The 19,250-nt window shown below is 39.8% G+C and overlaps 1 protein-coding gene across 2 annotated transcripts in view; it reads left to right on the top strand.

The window, feature by feature from the left end:
• The window catches only part of fhip1b (FHF complex subunit HOOK interacting protein 1B), a 23,724-nt gene extending 16,865 nt beyond the window's left edge, over positions 1-6,859 (top strand). For both annotated transcript variants that reach the window (XM_010774487.1, XM_010774486.1), the window contains exon 12: positions 2,288-6,859. In XM_010774487.1, the coding sequence (XP_010772789.1) occupies positions 2,288-2,598 (311 nt within the window). In that variant the 3' untranslated portion in view covers positions 2,599-6,859. The remainder of the gene's footprint in view (positions 1-2,287) is intronic.
• The last annotated feature ends 12,391 nt before the right edge of the window (positions 6,860-19,250 follow it).

Raw genomic sequence — 19,250 nt, 5'->3', positions numbered from 1 at the left:
AAGTTACTATATTTAAAGAACAGTATTTACAACCACCAGGCACTTGCAGTGGTGACAACAACACTGCGATTCACGACGCCCGACGTTCGTAACTACCCCCCGTCGTAAAGAGGAGAGGAAAGCCCAACCCTCGCGCCAGTCACCAAGGATTCGATTTTCCTCCAAGTATTTCCTTCAAACTTTGGAGGAAAGGATAGTAGATCTCGTCCACAGTGGTTGGAAACAAAATCCGTACTCCCCGATGAAAGTTTTTTATTCGCGTTCAGCCCCCGACATAGAAATGAGGAAAAAAACAAAAACCGCTCTACATTATAAAATATAACATATATAATATACGGAATGGAAATGGAAACACACGACAAACCCAGAGCACCTGGGCAAAAGTCGACAAATTGATTTTATTGTTACCATACGTTAAATTTATTAAAATTGGACGAGAATAAACCCCCACCTGGACGTGTAGGAGATTCCCCCCCGGAGTGTGCTTATTAAGCTTTTTAAAACGTATGTGGTAAGTTGCCAAAGTGCTTTGTTTTGAACGTTCATCAGTATTATAATCAAAAAGAGAAATATGAACGTTAGTTTTTACTCAAATTATCAAATAAAGTCAACATTTCACTGAGCTGTGTGGGGTTTGTTCAACTTTTAAAATATGTTTGAATGGTGATATACACAGTGATAGATGTTAAGGACTAACGTTTATAATAAATACATTTGTATTTATTTTAAGATCTTTTCATACAATCATACGTATTGGGATCATTTGTATTAATGTGGACCGGAGGGAGAGGGTGACGAGCATAAGTTTCACTTTCCTTTTTATTTAAATTCCAACTTTGGTCATGAAGAATATGTTTCTCTGTTGTCCACGTTCATAAAGCATAAAACAACAGCATCAGAGCACGGTGCAGAATCTAGATGAGTCCCTCGTTCTTATTATACATCCATGTTGTCCGTTGTATAGAACACTGTAGTTTCCCCACAGCAGCAGACGCATATTTATGACATCCACTGGCGCATCATAAACACGTCGGATAGTGAAAGTGCATTCTCTAAAGTACCGCAGTCTCTTCTCCTAAGTCCTTTTGAATTCTCCTATCCACTATCCCTTAACCCCGTGACGTTTCACTCAGAGGTCAAGGAATAGACGATAGGGTTAGAACTTAGGAGCTGATTTTTGGACTATTCGACTGCAGCCTAATGCTGACGGAGAGCACCGGATGCTTTTAGTTCAGTGCTTCTCAAAGTGTGGTCCGCGGAGTATATTGGTAACATTTCACATTTTAAATAAATAAATACATTTAAGTTTTCCGCACTCTCGCGGGAATATCTCCAATGGAGCGAGCTTAAGTTTGACTTTCGATTGCATGATATAGCCCAGATAAACACCTTCATCACCCATGTTGCCACTTGTTTGTACCATTTTCAGGCGATTTGTAAAAAACGATGTGTTTTTGGATATTTGTGGAGTTAGGTGGTCCGCGAGTGTTTTTTTATTGGTTAAGTGGTCCTTGGTATGAAAAAGTTTGAGAAACACTGCTTTAGTTGAAAGCCCAGAGGCGATCTGTTCATCTGTAATACTGATCATACAGTCAATAACTTTGTTGTTATTAGCATCTGGTTAGCTAGCTATGCTAATGAATATGTGAGGTAAAGGCACATCTTTATGATAATTATAGTTATACAAAAATAAGAGAATAAAGGAAAAACAGGTATAAAATACTATGACAGTAAAAAGAAGTTGTTAATAAACAAGAATACAGTTTGAAAAGTGAGTGATTTGTAAAATATTCATAAAGAAAATCTTCTTACAGTTCTGTTTCATATGGGTGTTGAGAGATGTGTCCATATATCTCCTAATGTTGCTCTCAAAGTGCACCAGATGGATGCTTTTAACTTCCACATTTAAAAAAGATGTTACGTTAAGATATCTGGATTAAGAGGTTGCTTTTTCTTTGCACAGCATGAAAGAAAGGCGAAATGAATGGGCTCTGATTTTAGTTTTTTTAAGCAGAGGTCGAGTTCAATATTTTGTACGGCCCTCGGAGGATGTTGTAAAAGTTGAAATGGGCCCTTGAGAGGAAAAAGGTTCCCCACCCCTGGTCTAAGGGATAGAGTAGTTTTACAAAATAATCTAAACTCAAGTTCCACTTAATAGTTTTTTCCAGGGCTTTGAGTCTTTTGAAAGCACAGGAAACGTAGTAGGCGACCTTGAGTTCAGTAAATGTAATGTCACTTATCCTTGTTAGCACTGCACTGACTTAAACATACTGTTTTCTTGTCCCAGTGAAGAGTCGTAAACCATCTTTGGGAGACCTGATCCTTCGCCACACCAACAGCCCGACCCGGGCTCGGCACGCCGCCCAGCTGGCCCTCGCTCACGTACGGGACGGCAGCCAATCACTGCACAGCGCTCTGTTCAGAGGAGGTGGAGGCGGAGGGGCGTCTGGCCTGGAGAAGCAAGCTGAGGCACTGCGAGTGAAGAACGCCGTCTACTGTGCCGTCATCTTCTGTGAGTTCCTCAAAGAGCTGGCTGCCCTGGCTCAAGAGCACGCAGTCACTCTGCCTTTCCCCCAGGGCCAAGAGACGGAGGAATAGAAGGTGAACTTTAACCTTTCAGATTTAGCTCTTAGCCTCTTTTTCTTCTGTAAAAGAGTTAGATACGACTCTCCCCTTTCCAGAGGACGGACTGGAGCACTGAGACTTTCCTGTCACTGAAGTGGGTCGTCTGCAATGACTAAAGGCAGGATAAAAGAACTGCGTTTTTGTACCTAAACGGTTATAGGATACCTATATGACTGGAAGAAGTTCCCTCATCTGTAAACTTATATGATATTGTGCATATCATTTATTATATTTACATTCTATAAATAGAAACAATCTCAGTAATGGCTTGAGATTTAGAAGCTTGTACATACACATACCATGTCATGGTATAATGTGACGCAGTAAAGCCACAGATAAACGAAATAGAAGAACATATTGGTGCTAGTCTCTTTATGTTTTAGGTTGAAAGGGTGCTTTCAGGCGGCACAGAGGAGAAGAAAGTTTTGTCCTCAACAAAATCATAAAAAACCAACACCAAAAAAATGTTTGACAGGAAATCATTGAAAGTGTAGATCCATCAATCCATTACAAAGTGATGGAATCAGCTTTGGCCATCTCTGTACGACACAGCTTGGCTCATGTCCTCTGTCAAGGACCGGCATATCGAGAAAGCTCACAGAGAAACGGTTAATCTTCCTAACGGCATCTCAATGTCCATTATCTGCACTGCTGCAAAGACTGGTCATCAATGAACGAGATGAAAGCTGGAGCACACAGGTGAGGGAGAGTGCTGCTTTCTCTCCCATGAAGCAGTGCGGCCAACACAAATGTACTGGAAATCTTTGGGTAGTGAAAACCATTTTTTAATAATATGTTTTAAACGTTTGTCTTTTGCACCATTTTATAGACATATCAACAATGTTTGGGAGTAAGTGTGTCTGTGTGTGTGTGTGTGTGTGAGTGAGGGTTTATTTGACATTTTTTGAATGACTCCTTTCCAAAAGGTGACGCCAACCCTTCAGGCCATCAATAAGCCATTCACCTGTTGCCATAAAGGAGGCTGTGTGAATGAAAGGCAGCGCTGCTTTCAAATTCATACCTGGAGTGTGTCATTTAGTCTTTTTAAAAGACCTGCCAGAAGAAAAGCAAGAAGGGAAAAGATTTTTCTAGGGAGCACCATATATAACTTACTTTGAACTGGCATTTGTCCCTCATGAGGCATTCACTGACACTTCTTAGCACATTACATTTCATGAAGCTTATACCAAGAAATGTAAGTTTTCCGTTCTTAATTTCTAAATATTTTCTCTTGGATGAAACAGGCCAAAATGAAACGTAACATGCTGCTATTTTTTTAACACTAAAATCCATTTCATTCTTCCCATAGCTACCGTCTTTTCATTTTATTGTTAGGTACCAAGTATAAATGTGCATGTGAGGATGTGCCAGTGTTGTGATCGGCATTTTATTTATTTTATTAAGAAGTTGAATGAAGTTGCAGTCAAACAGTGTTAGAAGCATTTGCCAAGATGAAATGATTATAATAATTCTCTCAGCGTTCTTTGGAAGTTTTTTCTTTTTATGAGATTCTAATGCTTGATTTTACAGGTCTTTTATTTCATTCATACCATTTTCTGTAACAACTCAACAGCCTATGGGGAAATGATAAGGAAATGAAGAACCTGTAAAAGAAAGCATTACTTGTGTGACTGTTTAATTTGATCCCTTTTTGTGATTTAAATTAGTTTACTGCACATTCTCGCCATTCTCTCGACTTTCAGCAGTAAAGAAGCTTCTGGAAGTGTCTGCCATCCTGCAGAATCTTTGAAATTGAACACCACATTATGTTTTCCCCTGAACAAGTTGAGGCCCTGTCAGCTTTTCAAAGCCATACCCATGTTTGTAAATGAAGTCCTTTATGATGCTGTCACTCACTTTTCTATGGAATTTCTAGACACATTTCGTAACACCCTCCAGTTTTAATACCATTAGTTAAGAGTTTCTGCATGCCAGTTAAGGCAAGATTCATAAATAAATAAAAATATAGTGAAAAATAAGTTTTCTTTGGTTTGTGCGATAGTGCTGAGCTGAAATGAGCTTCCATACTGTAGGTTTTAGTGGTAAGTGCTTCATCCCAGCGTTTCACACTGAATGTTTGCATTTGTTAATTAAATTGATAGAGAAAAACCGTCTGTACTTTATCCACTGCCATTCATCATTCCATCTATTACCCAGTCGGGTTAATGTTTCCCTTGCACAGATTAAAAAATAAATAGGCCAGAGGGTCTAAAGTTCCCTCACCGGGTTCCTCTACGTTTACACTCAAGATTGTGTTTTTGACTAAACTATTTTTACAAAATCTTCTGTTTAAATGTGTGTCAAATGTTCTCAAAACTTGAACTTACTTGGTCAGTGTCACATTGTTACTAATGTGTTTCAGTGAGTTTTCTGTTTAAATTCATGGACACCAAAGACGATCTCTCTGACAACATTGAAAGTCCCACTGTCTCTGTGAAGAGACAATTTAATACAATTTAAAGTAACAGTTAAATACAAGGGAAATATTATTAGACAGCAACATTGATACAATTGTATTTATCAAGTGTGGTGGAGCGAAAAAGATAGAATTGACAGCCAAACCTGTGAAAATGAGACCAAAGCTAACTGTTGTCCCTGAAAAGAGATATCTACCAGCTGAAGCTCTTTGGACAGGGCCAGTGTGTTTATGAGACTTTGACGTCATTAAGAAATAGAAAGCACGAGATGCAAAACTGAAATGGTTGGCATTGGTCCCATTTGACTGATTTGATTTTAATCATGTACTCATGTCTACACTCCTTGCAGTCATTGTTCACTGTCATTTCAATATTTAGTTGTATATAAATTAAGATCACAAAGACATGAAGTGTGCTTTTTGGCCAGCCAGGAATATTTCCCCAGGCTGACAGAAGACAGACTTAAAACAGGCAGTTTGGTGAACAGGATGGAGGCTGTGTGGTTAATGTGATGGATTACCTCACTTCGTGGAAGTTGTTTTTTACACTCCACATGAACGGCAGCAAATAGCTTCCTCTGCTGGAAGAGAAGTGAGACCTCCAGCTGTGTTGGCACCAGTAGGGGACTGTGGGCGACAGCCTGTTAAAAACACAAATGCAGGTAGTGATGACAATTCTGGAAAGGGATTTAGTTTTTTGAATATGCAGTAATTACGACAGCTGGATGCTGAAGCAAATGCAGAAATGTCTTTAAGTGCAGTTCCTTTAATGGCCACCACAAACTGTCACAAATACATTTTACTGTAACGAGGTGACGAGAAAACCAAATTGATTAACTCTTTAAAAAGTAGATAAATTGTGCTAAGTTTGTGATGTGCTGTGGTGGTAGCCGCTCTACTCAGACGGTTTCGTTTTTCCTGACTCAATTTAGCAACAAAGATGGAGGTGAGAGGTAAACCTAAAGCTGAGCTGCAGAAAATGTTGTCATGTCACAGATTGTGTTATTTGTTTCCTGCTGTCTTTGTTCCAGACAGATGTACCAGAACACTACAATGTGCGTGTCAGATCTAAAAATAGAATCAGATAATTCACATTCACAGTTGTTTAGTTAAATTCAGTGCATGTTTTTTATTTCATACAGTCTGTTCACAGCAAACCAAAGTCTTCAATTGTCAATGAATTTAATTTGAATCAGAACTGTGCACTGTTGTTCCTTTGCCCTCACAAGGTTTCCACTTTACAGCACGTTTCAGTTTCCAATGCACACACAGTTATTCTATTACTGTCAGTGTTTTTGACTGTATGACTAAAGACATTCAAAATGTATTGGGTATATCCAAAGGGACTCGCCTGCTGCTTAGGAATTTGTTTTCACAGCTGAATTAGCATCATGTATACATGTTTTCAAATTGATTTGTGTTAATGTGTTGACTTGCTAATCACAAGATGTACAGCATCTTCTCAAATGTATTTTTCTTTTAAAAGCTTAAACTTTTCCCGCCTGTTAGATTTCTCCCCTGTGATCTATGCAAACATGCTCTAGTTCCCCCCTCCCCCATCCCCCCTGTGAGGCTGAACGATGATGTGGACTGATCAAAATGTGTAAATACTGTAAAAAGAGGAATGGGTCAAAATGCCCAACATGACAGAATGAAAATCATGCTAAAAATAATGTACTGATGAATGTTGTCAGAAATATTTTTCTATATTTTGAAATCATTAGAAAAAACGACAAATACAAAGTGGGGAAAAGCTGTCATACGAAACACTACAAAGGGAATGTTTTTATTAATTTATAAATTCTTTGCCTAGCAATATTGCGTTTGTCCTGGTGTCGTTTCTGTATCGTCTTCTAACTGTATGTCCATGTAACATCATATCTCCAGTATGTTTAAACAGAGGTTCCTGACTTTCTTTTGGCTTGTGCAATAAGCAACGTCTGCTTCTCAACATAGATTAAGCATGTCTGAAGTGTGGACAGAAGTTCAACCAATTCAAGAGGAATTTTCTGTTAAATTGTAACAATGTCTTAGAGCACCTAACCAGTATAGATATTAGAAATATATATAATTTGGAGTTATAGAAGTATCTGATTATGTTGTCAACCACTGTAATAAAAGACTTGATAAAGACTTAACTTACACAAAAAAAACTAAAAGTTAACGTGCAGTTAACATAATCACATAGTCATTAAGTTTGATTCAGGGAGCTGGAGCGTATTCCAGCCTGTATTGAGCAGGTTTACTTGTTTACACATCCTTGATGTATTAACCCTGAGCCGTATCACCTGGTTTTGAGCAACAGGTTAACTGAGAGAATCAAAGAAACTCATCTATAAAACTGTGGGGAAAACTTCTGAAGCAATTGGAAACAGGACTCAGAGAGGCATGGGGAGAGCTGGAGCTTTGATGGCAAACACTGACGGTTTATTTGAAGTTACGGCCGGAGAATTCACAAGACAGGTGGTGTGTCACGAGTTGACACAGCGGTTGCCAAACCAATTCTGAAGAACTCTTCTGCAGCTCCAGGTTTGAACTAGTTCGGAGTGTAATAATTAACATTCTTTATCAGTGAGACTAAACAATTATGGACCCTGAATCTAACTAGAGCTCTCGTCCATATGAGAGAATGTGCGCCAGGGAACCTACGTCCCTGAAAAGTAAACTACCTCATGGCGGCTTGTGCTCTGTCATAGACTGGCAACAACAATGCGCCCAAGCTGCCCCTCCTTAAGAGAGATGGCAGCAATATCCAAGGCCGTAGACCTATGCCATGGGAAAAGAGACAGTAAAGAGAGAAAACGATGAACTGGGTGGAAGGTTGAATACCTAAGCAAATTATTCCCTAACAAAAACCATAACCAGGTTTCAAATCTGTGGCTGCCATGTGTGTAGGACGAATCTTCACAATGCTCAAAAGAGCTATACATACATATTTTAATAAGCAATGTAATGGCATCTTCATGTGGTAATGTTTTTATAATTCTGTTCAATCTTGTGCTCATCTTCCATAACTGATGAAGAAATGGATAAGGAAACAGCAGTGATAAACGCAGCAGTGTCCAAGCAACCAACACCAGAGTGTGTTCATGGAACTGGAGTCAGTGCAGAAAGGACAGCTGCTGGATTTCCTGTGAAACACAAACCTGCACGGTTCATCACACAATTATAAACCTGCATGATGCTCAGAGCTTCAATTATCACACGAGCAATCCATGACAAATATATTTGATAGTGATTTACAATTTTAAGGCATTTTTAAGAAAAGCTAAATATTCCATATTCCAGCTTCTCCAGTGTTAGACACTTTTTGTGTTTTGTGTATGGGTTTTATATAACCATGAATTTAGGCATATTTCATTATTGTCTGGTGACCAAACGATTAATCAAGATAACTATTAAGGTCGAAAAAGGAAATTAATCTGCAACAATTCTGATACAAGTTAGTTAGAATACATTTTTCAAACAAAAGTTAATCGGTTTCATTTTATGAAATGTTTATATTATAAATATACATAAATATCTTTGGGTTTTTGAGATAAAAGGAGACATCACCATACAGTCTATGAACTTATGATCTTTGACCATTTTTACTATTCACTCACATTTTATGGACCAAACATTAAATGGGGAAATAATCCGTAAACAAACTAATAAGGTCAATAATTTTTAGTTTCAGCCCAATTTACATTTGACAACCAAACCTAGAAATGATTGTCCCATGCACATGTCCAAGTGAACTCCTTATAAACCAGAACAAGAGCACTTCATGTCTACACAAAGCTCATAGGTGTATTTCATAACGTAACGAGGTGTCGCTTCCTCAGGTGGTTTGTGTCCTCAATACATTTGCTCCCCACTCTTGACTCTTATTACACAAAGTGGTATTTCTCTAAAACACAGCAGCAGGATTCCAAGTAAACTATGAAGTCTACAAATTGAAGACCAAGGCAGATATCCATTTTGGATGCACCGTCTGAGTTTGCGTGCAGAGGAAACTGGAGTCAGCTTGGTGGTCTCCTAGCAACAGCTAACAAGAGGGGAAACAGCGCAGAGGAAGGGCCAGAGGTTGATGGTTAAAGTGAGCGAGAGTGGAGATGTGCTGAAGAAGAGCAGAGCATGGGGTCGTAGCAGCGCTGCTACCTGACGACAGGTAAGACACTGCAATGGTGTTCCTTTTTTCTACCAAATCATCATTCAATTGTTTTCTTATAAAGTATTATTTGATTGAGAACTCTTAAAGTTCATTTGCATTTAAAAAAAAACTATAACATGACGCGCTAAAATGTTACAATATATTTTGAGTACTTCTAAAGATTAGTCTTGAGTTTTGAGAAGCATGTGTTATGGTTACACTGGTTTGCTCATTGGTTATTTTCCAAATGTGACCCAGTTATCCCAGTTACAAGATGAGAAACTGGACCCTCCTCATCTATTATGTAGTTTGGTAATTTGAGTGGAAACCTGCTCTGTGACACAAATAGAGGGGACTGGCATAGTGCCTCAGACACACACAAGTATTAAAACGAGCAGCTCATATGAAGAATAGGAATTGCTTAATTAGTAATGGGTTGAGTAACTTATACCGCACAGAAGACTCACAGTGGGCTACTTGAAATATTCATACCCCTGATACAAATGCCACACTAATTCATTCATATCAAATATGCTCCCTCAACTATCAATGGCCTTAACAGCACCATGTTAACCCTAGTGATGGGTATCCATGCTAACAAGCTACAGAGGAGGCCCCAACACTTTAACCAGAAAACCCTTTTTTTAAAGTCTATTTCCCCCAATACTAAACTAAATCAACAAATAGACAACACGCTAAACCGGACATGAATCACAAAAAAATATACTGAATCACGACTTACCCACACTGTGACTTAAAGACATCCACGCCGCACATTCAAGCCATCATATCCAAACTCAGCGTTGACACTATCTATAAAGTGATGTCACCGAAAAGGGAACATTTAAAAATAAATTAGCTTCACTAGAAGCTTTTATGTCAATCCAAGTGCAAAGCATAAAGCCAACCGTGATTGAAATGATTGCCTATATGCCTTGCACAATTATATTAAAGTAAAAAGAAAACTTCGCCACCAGAATAACCATTTGTGCATCAATAACTCGTACCATTGACATTTGTTTTCCTTCAACATGGAAGCCTGCAAGAATAAGACGTTTTCTTTGATAATGTAAGATAACACTGCGTGACCTATTGATATACATATAGTCAGTTTGAGTGTGTGTTACTTTAAGGTTGTGTTTAAAGACCAGCATTTATTGCATTTTTTCAATATACTGTATAGAAACATTAATTACTTTTTGTATCCTTTCTTTTTCTTCTCCTCCAACATGTTATGCTACTCTATCAAATGTCACTAAATCCAGATTGGCTTTACAGTATATGTGGAAAAACTTCTTGGCAATATTTTTATAAATATAATTGTACCTTTTATATTCTGACTGTCTGTTGTAACCTTTCCTATACCTAAAACAATGGTCTGGGGCCATAAACTTCCCAAAGCAGCCCCCAGTCAAAATGATACTTTGTGTTTATTNTTTGTGCATCAATAACTCGTACCATTGACATTTGTTTTCCTTCAACATGGAAGCCTGCAAGAATAAGACTGTGAGCCTCTCCGCTCACACAGGGTTCAAATCAGGACGGAAAGAGCAGGTTGGTGAAACACAGGCGTTTATTAACTCCAAACAATAACATGCGCGGGTCTCAAACGTTGCCCGGGTGGGAAACTTCACAGGTCCTTTGGCGACCTTCCAGGATCCCGCCTACTGCATAACCGACCAGAACCAGGTTACGACATGCTTTTCTTCCTGCACTGATTACCTGATTCCGATCAGCTGTCTGGCCTCCGGCCGAGCCCCTCCCTTCACTCCAGCAGCCAGCGCCCAAACCACACCCCGCTGCCACAAAGACGTTTTCTTTGATAATGTAAGATAACACTGGGTGACTTATTGATATACATATAGTCAGTTTGAGTGTGTGTTACTTTAAGGTTGTGTTTAAAGACCTGCATTTTTTCAATATACTGTATAGAAACATTAATTACTTTTTGTATCCTTTCTTTTTCTTCTCCTCCAACATCTTATGCTACTCTATCAAATGTCACTAAATCCAGATGTTTATGACCGGACCCCATTTTAGGCTTTACAGTATATGTGGAAAAACTTCTTGGCAATATTTTTATAAATATAATTGTACCTTTTATATTCTGACTGTCTGTTGTAACCTTTCCTATACCTAAAACAATGGTCTGGGGCCATAAACTTCCCAAAGCAGCCCCAGTCAAAATGATACTTTGTGTTTATTATATGATGGCTCCTTAGGATTCAAGACTCATGGCAATACATCACTCGGAGGACAGACATCTTTCACCGCCATTTTTCTGCATCACTTTGTTCGTTTCATGAATAAAATATCAAAGTGGGGTCTGTTTTCAGAACTTGTTGTGTTGACACTTGGGCTGTCTCTTTACCGCCCACTCTCGCCCTAACTCTGGATGCTTCTGGCAGTCTGCCTCCATTTGAAATGCTAATAGATATCTCGGTGTAAAACTTTCTTCTTTCTCTGTGCCCACAGACTCCTCTCTCTTATGGCCTTCCTTCATAGATGTATCACCTTTCCACAAGCAAGGGCTCACTTGGCAGCATGGAAATGGCTCTAATAAAAGATCTATCTGGTGCATATACTGTAGAAAGTGGTTGCTCATTCACCTCTGCCAGACTAAATTACAGTGTGTCAGATTCAGTAAACTACATTATTTGATTTAGAGTCTGTCATATACAGTATTCATTCCTAAAAAGTAAATCTTACATTTTTATTTCTGGCGATATGTTTCATATGAGGATGTCACTACCACAATGGTTAGCACATGTTCCCCACTGAAAATACTGCATACTTGACACAACAATAGTTAAACTAATAGCATCAAAAAGTATCTCTGAAAGAGTTGGGCTATTGCAACATCTAACCGTACTCGAGGAGAACATCTCATACATTTTTGATATGACAGAATTGTATATATGGCTTACATGTTAAGCCATTCTTAAGACCTGCATAGCATATCATTTTGGATTGGAAGGATTCAGTCAACACATTTAATGTTTCTACATACTGTGGGTCATTAAGCATTTCTAAAGTTCATGAGTTTGTTATAAATGTGAGCATTTATCGCCCCTTTTCCTTTATGTCTCTCTGTAGGAAACTCCAATTAAATTCTATGAACGAATTAGATCCATCCATTCGTAATGATGTTTGTGGGAACTCCCTTCAGTAGCAATTCCGCCTCACCTATCCCAGCCCACAGCCCCGGTCCAGATCCTCAGTCAGAGGTTTCTTGCCCTGCTCTGCTGCCTCGGTCCCCTCCATGTTGGGCGTCACAGGCACGGGGCGACCTGGTGCAGGCAGAGGCAGAGCTGCTTCGCCAACATGAGAAGCATTCAGTTGAAACTGAATCTGTGAAGCGGGGTGTAGAGCGGTCCATTCTGGGGGCACGCAGGGAAGAGCGGCGCCTGCTTGAGAGGGTGGAGCAGGACCATCGGGACACTCAGCAAGGTCTGGAGCAGGTCCAGAGGGAGAACATGGCAGCAGCCCGGGTCAGCCAGTCCCTGTTGGACCAAAGGCTTCGTATGGTGGCTCAACTTAAGCAGCGGATTCAGGTTGTGAGTCAACAGTCAGCTCTGGAGGACAGTGAGCCAAACCAGCTGCTAAAGGACATTGCAGAGTTCCTACAACCCTGGGAAGTTTCAGTTTCCCTAAAAAAAGTTAACTTCAAACCCAGCTCTCAACCCAATGCTGTCACCTTTGGAGATATCCGTGTTCAAGAACAAAGCCTGTGCCTGCATGTCGGAGGTTGTGGTCCCCAGGGGCATATGTGTGCTCTTCATTCACAGGAGATGCAGTGTGACAACAAAGACCATCAAGGTGCGGGAGGAGAGCATATCACCCTAGGACAGGGGTGGACCTCACCAACAGGAAGAGTTGTCAGAAAAATCAGTCTTTCTACTCGGAGTGATCTCGAATCAGAGGAGGAACAGAACCTTTCCACAACAAAGATAGGCCACTGGCTTCCGAAGTGTGAGCAGCCTGACTGGGAGTCATCCCAGGATGAAGAGATGGAGTCAGCCTCCTGTCAGCCACAAGGTGAAGACGTATTCCTGGCTGTCCCTACGTTACTTAAAAACATGGATACAGAAAGCAAGGACCAGGTGTACAAGATGAACAGTAATGGAAAGCACCATTCTCCTAGGAATCCAAGGAAGTCAATAACTGGGGTCTCTGGTAGAAAGCCATCTCCCTCACCGGAACGACGACGGGAGCATGCTAAACTGAATCACTGTTTGAGTTTAGACAGCCAGGGAGGAGATTCTCATAGTAGACATTTGAGGTATGGCAACAGTGCCCTTACATCTTCCAGGCTGACTCCAAGAGAGTCTCTGGCTAGCCAGAGCTGCCTGGATCTCACCTCAAGGGGACGACCTCAGTCTCGCCTCAGCCAGTCCTCTGATGAACACTCTCTAGGGACCCATGGTGACTCTGGCCGAGCCCCATCCCCAACAGACAGCCTTGACTCCAGCTACACTTTCATAGTTAGTCCACTTAATGACTACAGCAAGAACAGAGGCTCTTTGAATTACAATTCCCGTCTTTCAAAGTCTTCAGTTGACCTGACACACAAGACCCGTCCGATGATCAGCGGTGGGACGAACGAGCATGAAGGATTGTGGAGCGTTAAATGTAGCAACTTCAACTCCATGTCAAGCTCAACCTCCCATCCTCTCAATAGGGGACCTAATGACATGGGGCAAACCTTCTCATACCCTTCTTATAGAAGTCATAACATTCTGCACCAGCCACAGAAAAAATTCAAAGTTACTGGCTCCAAACAACCACTGGTGTCTAGGTCTTTATCCATGTCTGTCATAGATGGTTCCTCTCAAGAGCAAATGAGAGGCAGAGGAGAGCCAGCCCTCATGGAGATGGAGGAGGAGGGTGACTCCTCATTGGCAGTGTTAAACCCCAGAGGAATTGTTCTGATCAGGCAGTTTGGAAAGCAAGGTTCAGGTCGGTCTGACCTTACACTGCCGAGTGGTATCCATGCCACGCAACAGGGCCAACTCTTTATAGTTGACTGTGGAAATGCACGCATTCAGGTATGCATATATTCAAACATTTACAATTTAGACATAGAGTATGTGTATTTTATTAAATGAAGCTGCCTTTTTTTTAACTTTGAAACAGGTGACTGACCCTCGGGGAAATGTCCTCCAGCAAGTAACCTCCCCAACTTCTGATGGCTCTGCTAGACGATGCCGTAACTACTTTGACATTGCTGTCAATGCTAAGGGTTTAATTGCACTAAGTTGTGCAGCAGAGCGAGCCCTGCTTGTGTTCAGCCGGCATGGTCGTCTGCTACAGACCTTTGGAGGGTCAGGGTCAGGCTCCGCAAGAGATGAACTGGAGGCTCCCAGGGGAGTGACGGTAACCAGGCAGGATGAGTTCTTGATCGCCGATATCCGGAGAGGCTCCCTCATTGCCCTGAAGCTTGACCCTAAGACAGGCTCCCGACTAGAGCGCACAGTTGTGACTGGATTCCACCGGCCTTACTTAGTGGCTGCCTGCTCGAGCTCAGGCATGGTAGCTGTGTCCGAGCGGGGCAATGAAACAGGTCATGTGCCGTGTATCAAAGTGCTGGAGCCAGGCTGGAACACAGTTCGAGTTCTGGGTGTATGTGCTGGTATGGGACCGGTCCTTGTATGTCCCTGGGGCATTTCTATAGATGCAGATGGTAATGTACTGGTAGCGGACTGGGGGGAGCAGCATAGAGTCCTGTTATATCCAGCACAGGGAGTGGGGTGGCCAATAGTAACCCAGGGCTTGAGTAGTCCACGTGGACTGACCCTGCTACCTGAGGGCCATCTAGCTGTATCCGACAGCATGCACCATTGCATAAAGATATACCAGTACAAAGGAACCCACTAATTTATTTATTAGTATTTCATTAGAGCCTGAATAGTGTTTGTGTTCTGCCTTAAATGTTCTGCAAGAGTTTTCACCCACATATGCTTACCTGCAGCTATTAAAACTGGCAAAGATAAGATAGACTAATACAAATGTGTTTCATGTTTTGCCAGTGTGGCATTTCATTTTTTGATGTGTTTAATGAAAATGGTTTACATTTTTCAATGGCATCTTGTCATGATTTGCCTTAGTAATTCCTGCAAATTCTACAATTTGTCATACTGTCACTGATCTTTACTGACAACCACTGGAGCATGGTGTCTTTTTTCAATACTCCCACTCCCTGCTTTCACCAGCAGTGTGTCATGTGTATCCACCACTCTTTAATGGATTCTGTATTTAACATTTGGATGCACTGCTGCCAGAAAGTACACGGTGGGTGTATCACCAGCGGTGAAACCATACCTTAATTTTCTGGTATAGAAAGATGACGGTATACAACATTATTTTCTCTGAAATGTGTCTGTTTTTAGGGTTAAGACAGAGTTGTTAATATATAAAGCACATCCAGACAAGGATGCTATTTATGAAGTAATGCTATTTTTAAGAGTATTTCATTTTTGTGATGCTTCCTTTTTATAATCCACTACCACTGAGATGAAATGCTGTACCTTTAACTCCACTACATTCATTTGACAACTGTTACATTGAGTACATTCAGTGTGAGTTAGTCACATTACTGTTGTTGTGTTAGAATAAAGCTTCAATAATGCATTTCTGATGACATTTTTTAAATGTTTGAACTGGAAAGAGGTGAGACAGTTGTCTAAACCTAGGTGCTTGTGATACAGTTACTGTTATGAAAGTATAACAGGTATTGTTCAAATCCCCCAACAGCTAAATGTAGCTTAAAAACTGCTTAGACGTGAATGCATCAATAATTTAACAACATTACAGACACCACTTTTATACTTTTTACTTCTGATACTTTACTTTTTCCTGAGTCCAATTGTTTTATACAAGACAAGACAATTTTAATATTGCTACTTTTATTACATCTCTTAGATTAAACCATAACATATCAAGACAGAGCTGACATTTTACCAGGTTGTACATTATTGTGAAAGAAAGGTTTGTTTTATTATTATCATTTATGCTTTAATTACTATCATATAGAGTGGAAATAGATGTGTTGTGATGACTTGTATGTTGAAAGTAAAAAGCTTTTTTTTGCTGAAATATTGTGTTTTTGTGATCTTTTCCTAATTCAGCTTGATTTGTTTCATATTGAAAGTAAAACTTTAGCAAATCGTGGTATTATCAAATCTTTTCATCAGGAGTGTCCGTAAAATTATATGTCTTTTAAAAAAACTGGTGCAGCCAAAACAACATATACTGTACAATAGCTAAAACATATCAAAACAATTAAATATGGAATGTAACCTTGTGTAAGGAGTTATCTGAGTATTGGTGCAAATGAATATTGTATCTACAAATGAACTGACTGAATGCAGAACCAGATTATTTTTCAATAAATCATATGAATCATGAATGATTAACGTATTTGACATGATATACCAGCCATCTCTTGCATTCGTGGGAAAACATGAGTGAAATCCTACAGCACTCCTACCACAAGGAGCATTTGAATGCCAATGAAAAATTAATAAGCACAAAATGAGCTTTCACACAGAGAGAACTGAATGAGACATCTTTGGGGTCTAACACACACATATCTGTTGCAGAGTGAACACTAACATAAGGGTTTTGTCTGCATTATAAATACATGTTCGCACATCAGAGATACACAAGTCTCTCATTAGATCAAATTGTTTCCATTTTGTCATCATCCATACTGGTGCATTTAGAAAATGATATGATGATGTCCTCTCTTTAAATTAGAATCTATTCTAGACCTCTAATGGATTTTTAACAAGGCTCCTTATGAAAACCACAGTCTTGGATCCCTGAGCCAATACACATCATGTAATAGTGTAATTCTTGATACATTATTGGTTGACTTCTCACACCCTTATCTGCCTTACAGATGCTTTAATATGCCTTAAAATATTGATATGAATCTCCTTAGGCTTACTGTATAAAGAAAGCTGACATATAGTGTATTCATATCATACCTTCAGCTGTTTAATGTGTAAACCAAACTATATTTATTTCTCTGCCACAACTGCTGAACTGCTCTGTTAGCCTTTTTCTGTTTCAGACTTTGAAGACAGGCAGAATTTAACGATTTGTATTTCCTGAGTTGCTTATTCTCATGTCCCCTGAATTATCAATCAGCCTTGTGTAATCTCTGAGAATGTTTTTGCAGTATAAGGCTAGGATTCTCTACATTTCATGCCCCAAGTATAAAAATACATAGTTTGCTCTTCAAAGTGAATTGACTTGGTGGAAGGCAAGCCATTATGTGATATAAGCTAGCTAACAAAACATAATTAGCTAGCAAACAGTTTGTTGTTGATAAAACAAAGCATTTTTTTCTCTACAGCATCTCTCCCAATAAACATAAACAGTGCCCTGATGTTTCAGCTAACTTACAAACATTTGATACACAGCAAACTTTGAATAATCAGCATGCTATATTTAGCTTACAGCTAGCTCAAATCACCTCACCTGAGCGATGTTGAGTAGGTGGAGACGTCACTGGAGGAGTTAGGTTTTAATACAAAACCTTGTCATGATACACAGCCTCTGTTTTTTCTCTGTCAGGTCCAACTTTATTTTAAAGAAGTAAATATACTGGGGGAAAGCTGTAAACTGTTTGGCAGAGGAGACACTGTATTGCCTTACCACTAGGTGTTACCAAAGAGTTAAACCTTCCTGTTCCCCGGTCATTAGGTTCACATGTTTCCTATCAGCTGTTTCCGAGCTGAGGAACTATCCTGTTTCTTCATTGTTCTCAAGCCGGCCTTCTTGTTTCCTACCCAACTGGTCACCCTTTTATCCAGCGTTATTGTTCCTGAGTTAGCAACCTCCTCCACCCGTTCATTAGTCACTTGCCCAATTGTAGTCACAGTCATATTTGATTTACAGTAGATTAGAACATGTGGATGCCTTCAATGTAGCTTTGCTGTTTTACTCCAATAAGCATGTAGAAAACTCAAACTTTAAATTCTGGATTCTCGCTGACTGATTTGCTAGTCGTTATTAATAACGAGTCGTTATTAATAACGACTAGCACATTGCAGGAGTCTTAGAAATCTAAGTAGGCCTACACTTACCAAATAACACTTGTTCAGTATGCCTGTCTGTTAGGAGCCAGCATTGTTTTAATCTACAATTAATCAATGCATTTATATAAGAACATAAAACCTTGTGCTCTGTTTATTTTTTCGTTGATTTAACATTTGAGCTGTGGAGGAAGAATTATGGAAATGACTTCTCTCCTACTCACAAGACACCAACGCTAAATTACCAGATTATTTAAAGAGTCAAGTATGCTTACATGATATGAGGCTTATATTTTCAAATCCTCAAATGCTGAATAGCTATATTTTCCCCATCCATAGTGTTTTTGGGTCTATATGAACCTATAAGTGTTTACCTTTGAAACCCAACTCTGTCTACCAAGCAGGGCATCACTTTCAAAAATGTTTTGCTAACACATTTCCAAAAACAACTTTGCTTTTGTTCTTACCTTACGGTGTAGACTGATGTTTCTACCAGAGATTAAAGAGGGTCGGAGTGGTTGAAAGCTACTGTCGGCTTTTCCAGTTTGCCATAAAGCATGAAGCTGTCAGCACCACTTTACTCGCCTAAACAAACATACAGCATGTAGCATACAAAGTGCTGTCTTTTTGACAGTCACCTTGGTGACAGTGCTGATTCAGACGGCATTCTGTCTTCACTAATATGTTTGAAACAATTTTTTTTCTCCCGGTTGGCCTTCCTGCAACAGCAAGCTGTCAATTTCCAAGTCTAAAAAGTGAGCTTTTAAAAACGGAAGGGAAAAAGAGCTTTATGAGAGTTTAGTCAACTATGCATTCAAATGTTAACACTACCCTATCGTATGAAATACACGCTTATCTTTAAAAAAAAAAAAAAAAAGGGACAAGGTTTGGAAAGACTGATGAAAGTATCCCTCTATGAGAACATTTATTTAATAACAATTAGTAAGAAGCATAGCTAGGGGCAGGGCCGGCCCTAGACTTTTGGGGGCCCTAAGCGAGCTTTGGCTTGGGGGCCCCCCTCACTCTAGCG

Source organism: Notothenia coriiceps, unplaced genomic scaffold, assembly GCF_000735185.1.
Source record: "Notothenia coriiceps isolate Sejong01 unplaced genomic scaffold, NC01 NC01_scaffold00014021, whole genome shotgun sequence".
Classification (NCBI taxonomy): Eukaryota; Metazoa; Chordata; class Actinopteri; order Perciformes; family Nototheniidae; genus Notothenia; species Notothenia coriiceps.
The sequence above is the reverse complement of the archived record's forward strand: the minus strand, read 5'-3'. Positions and strand labels throughout refer to the sequence as shown.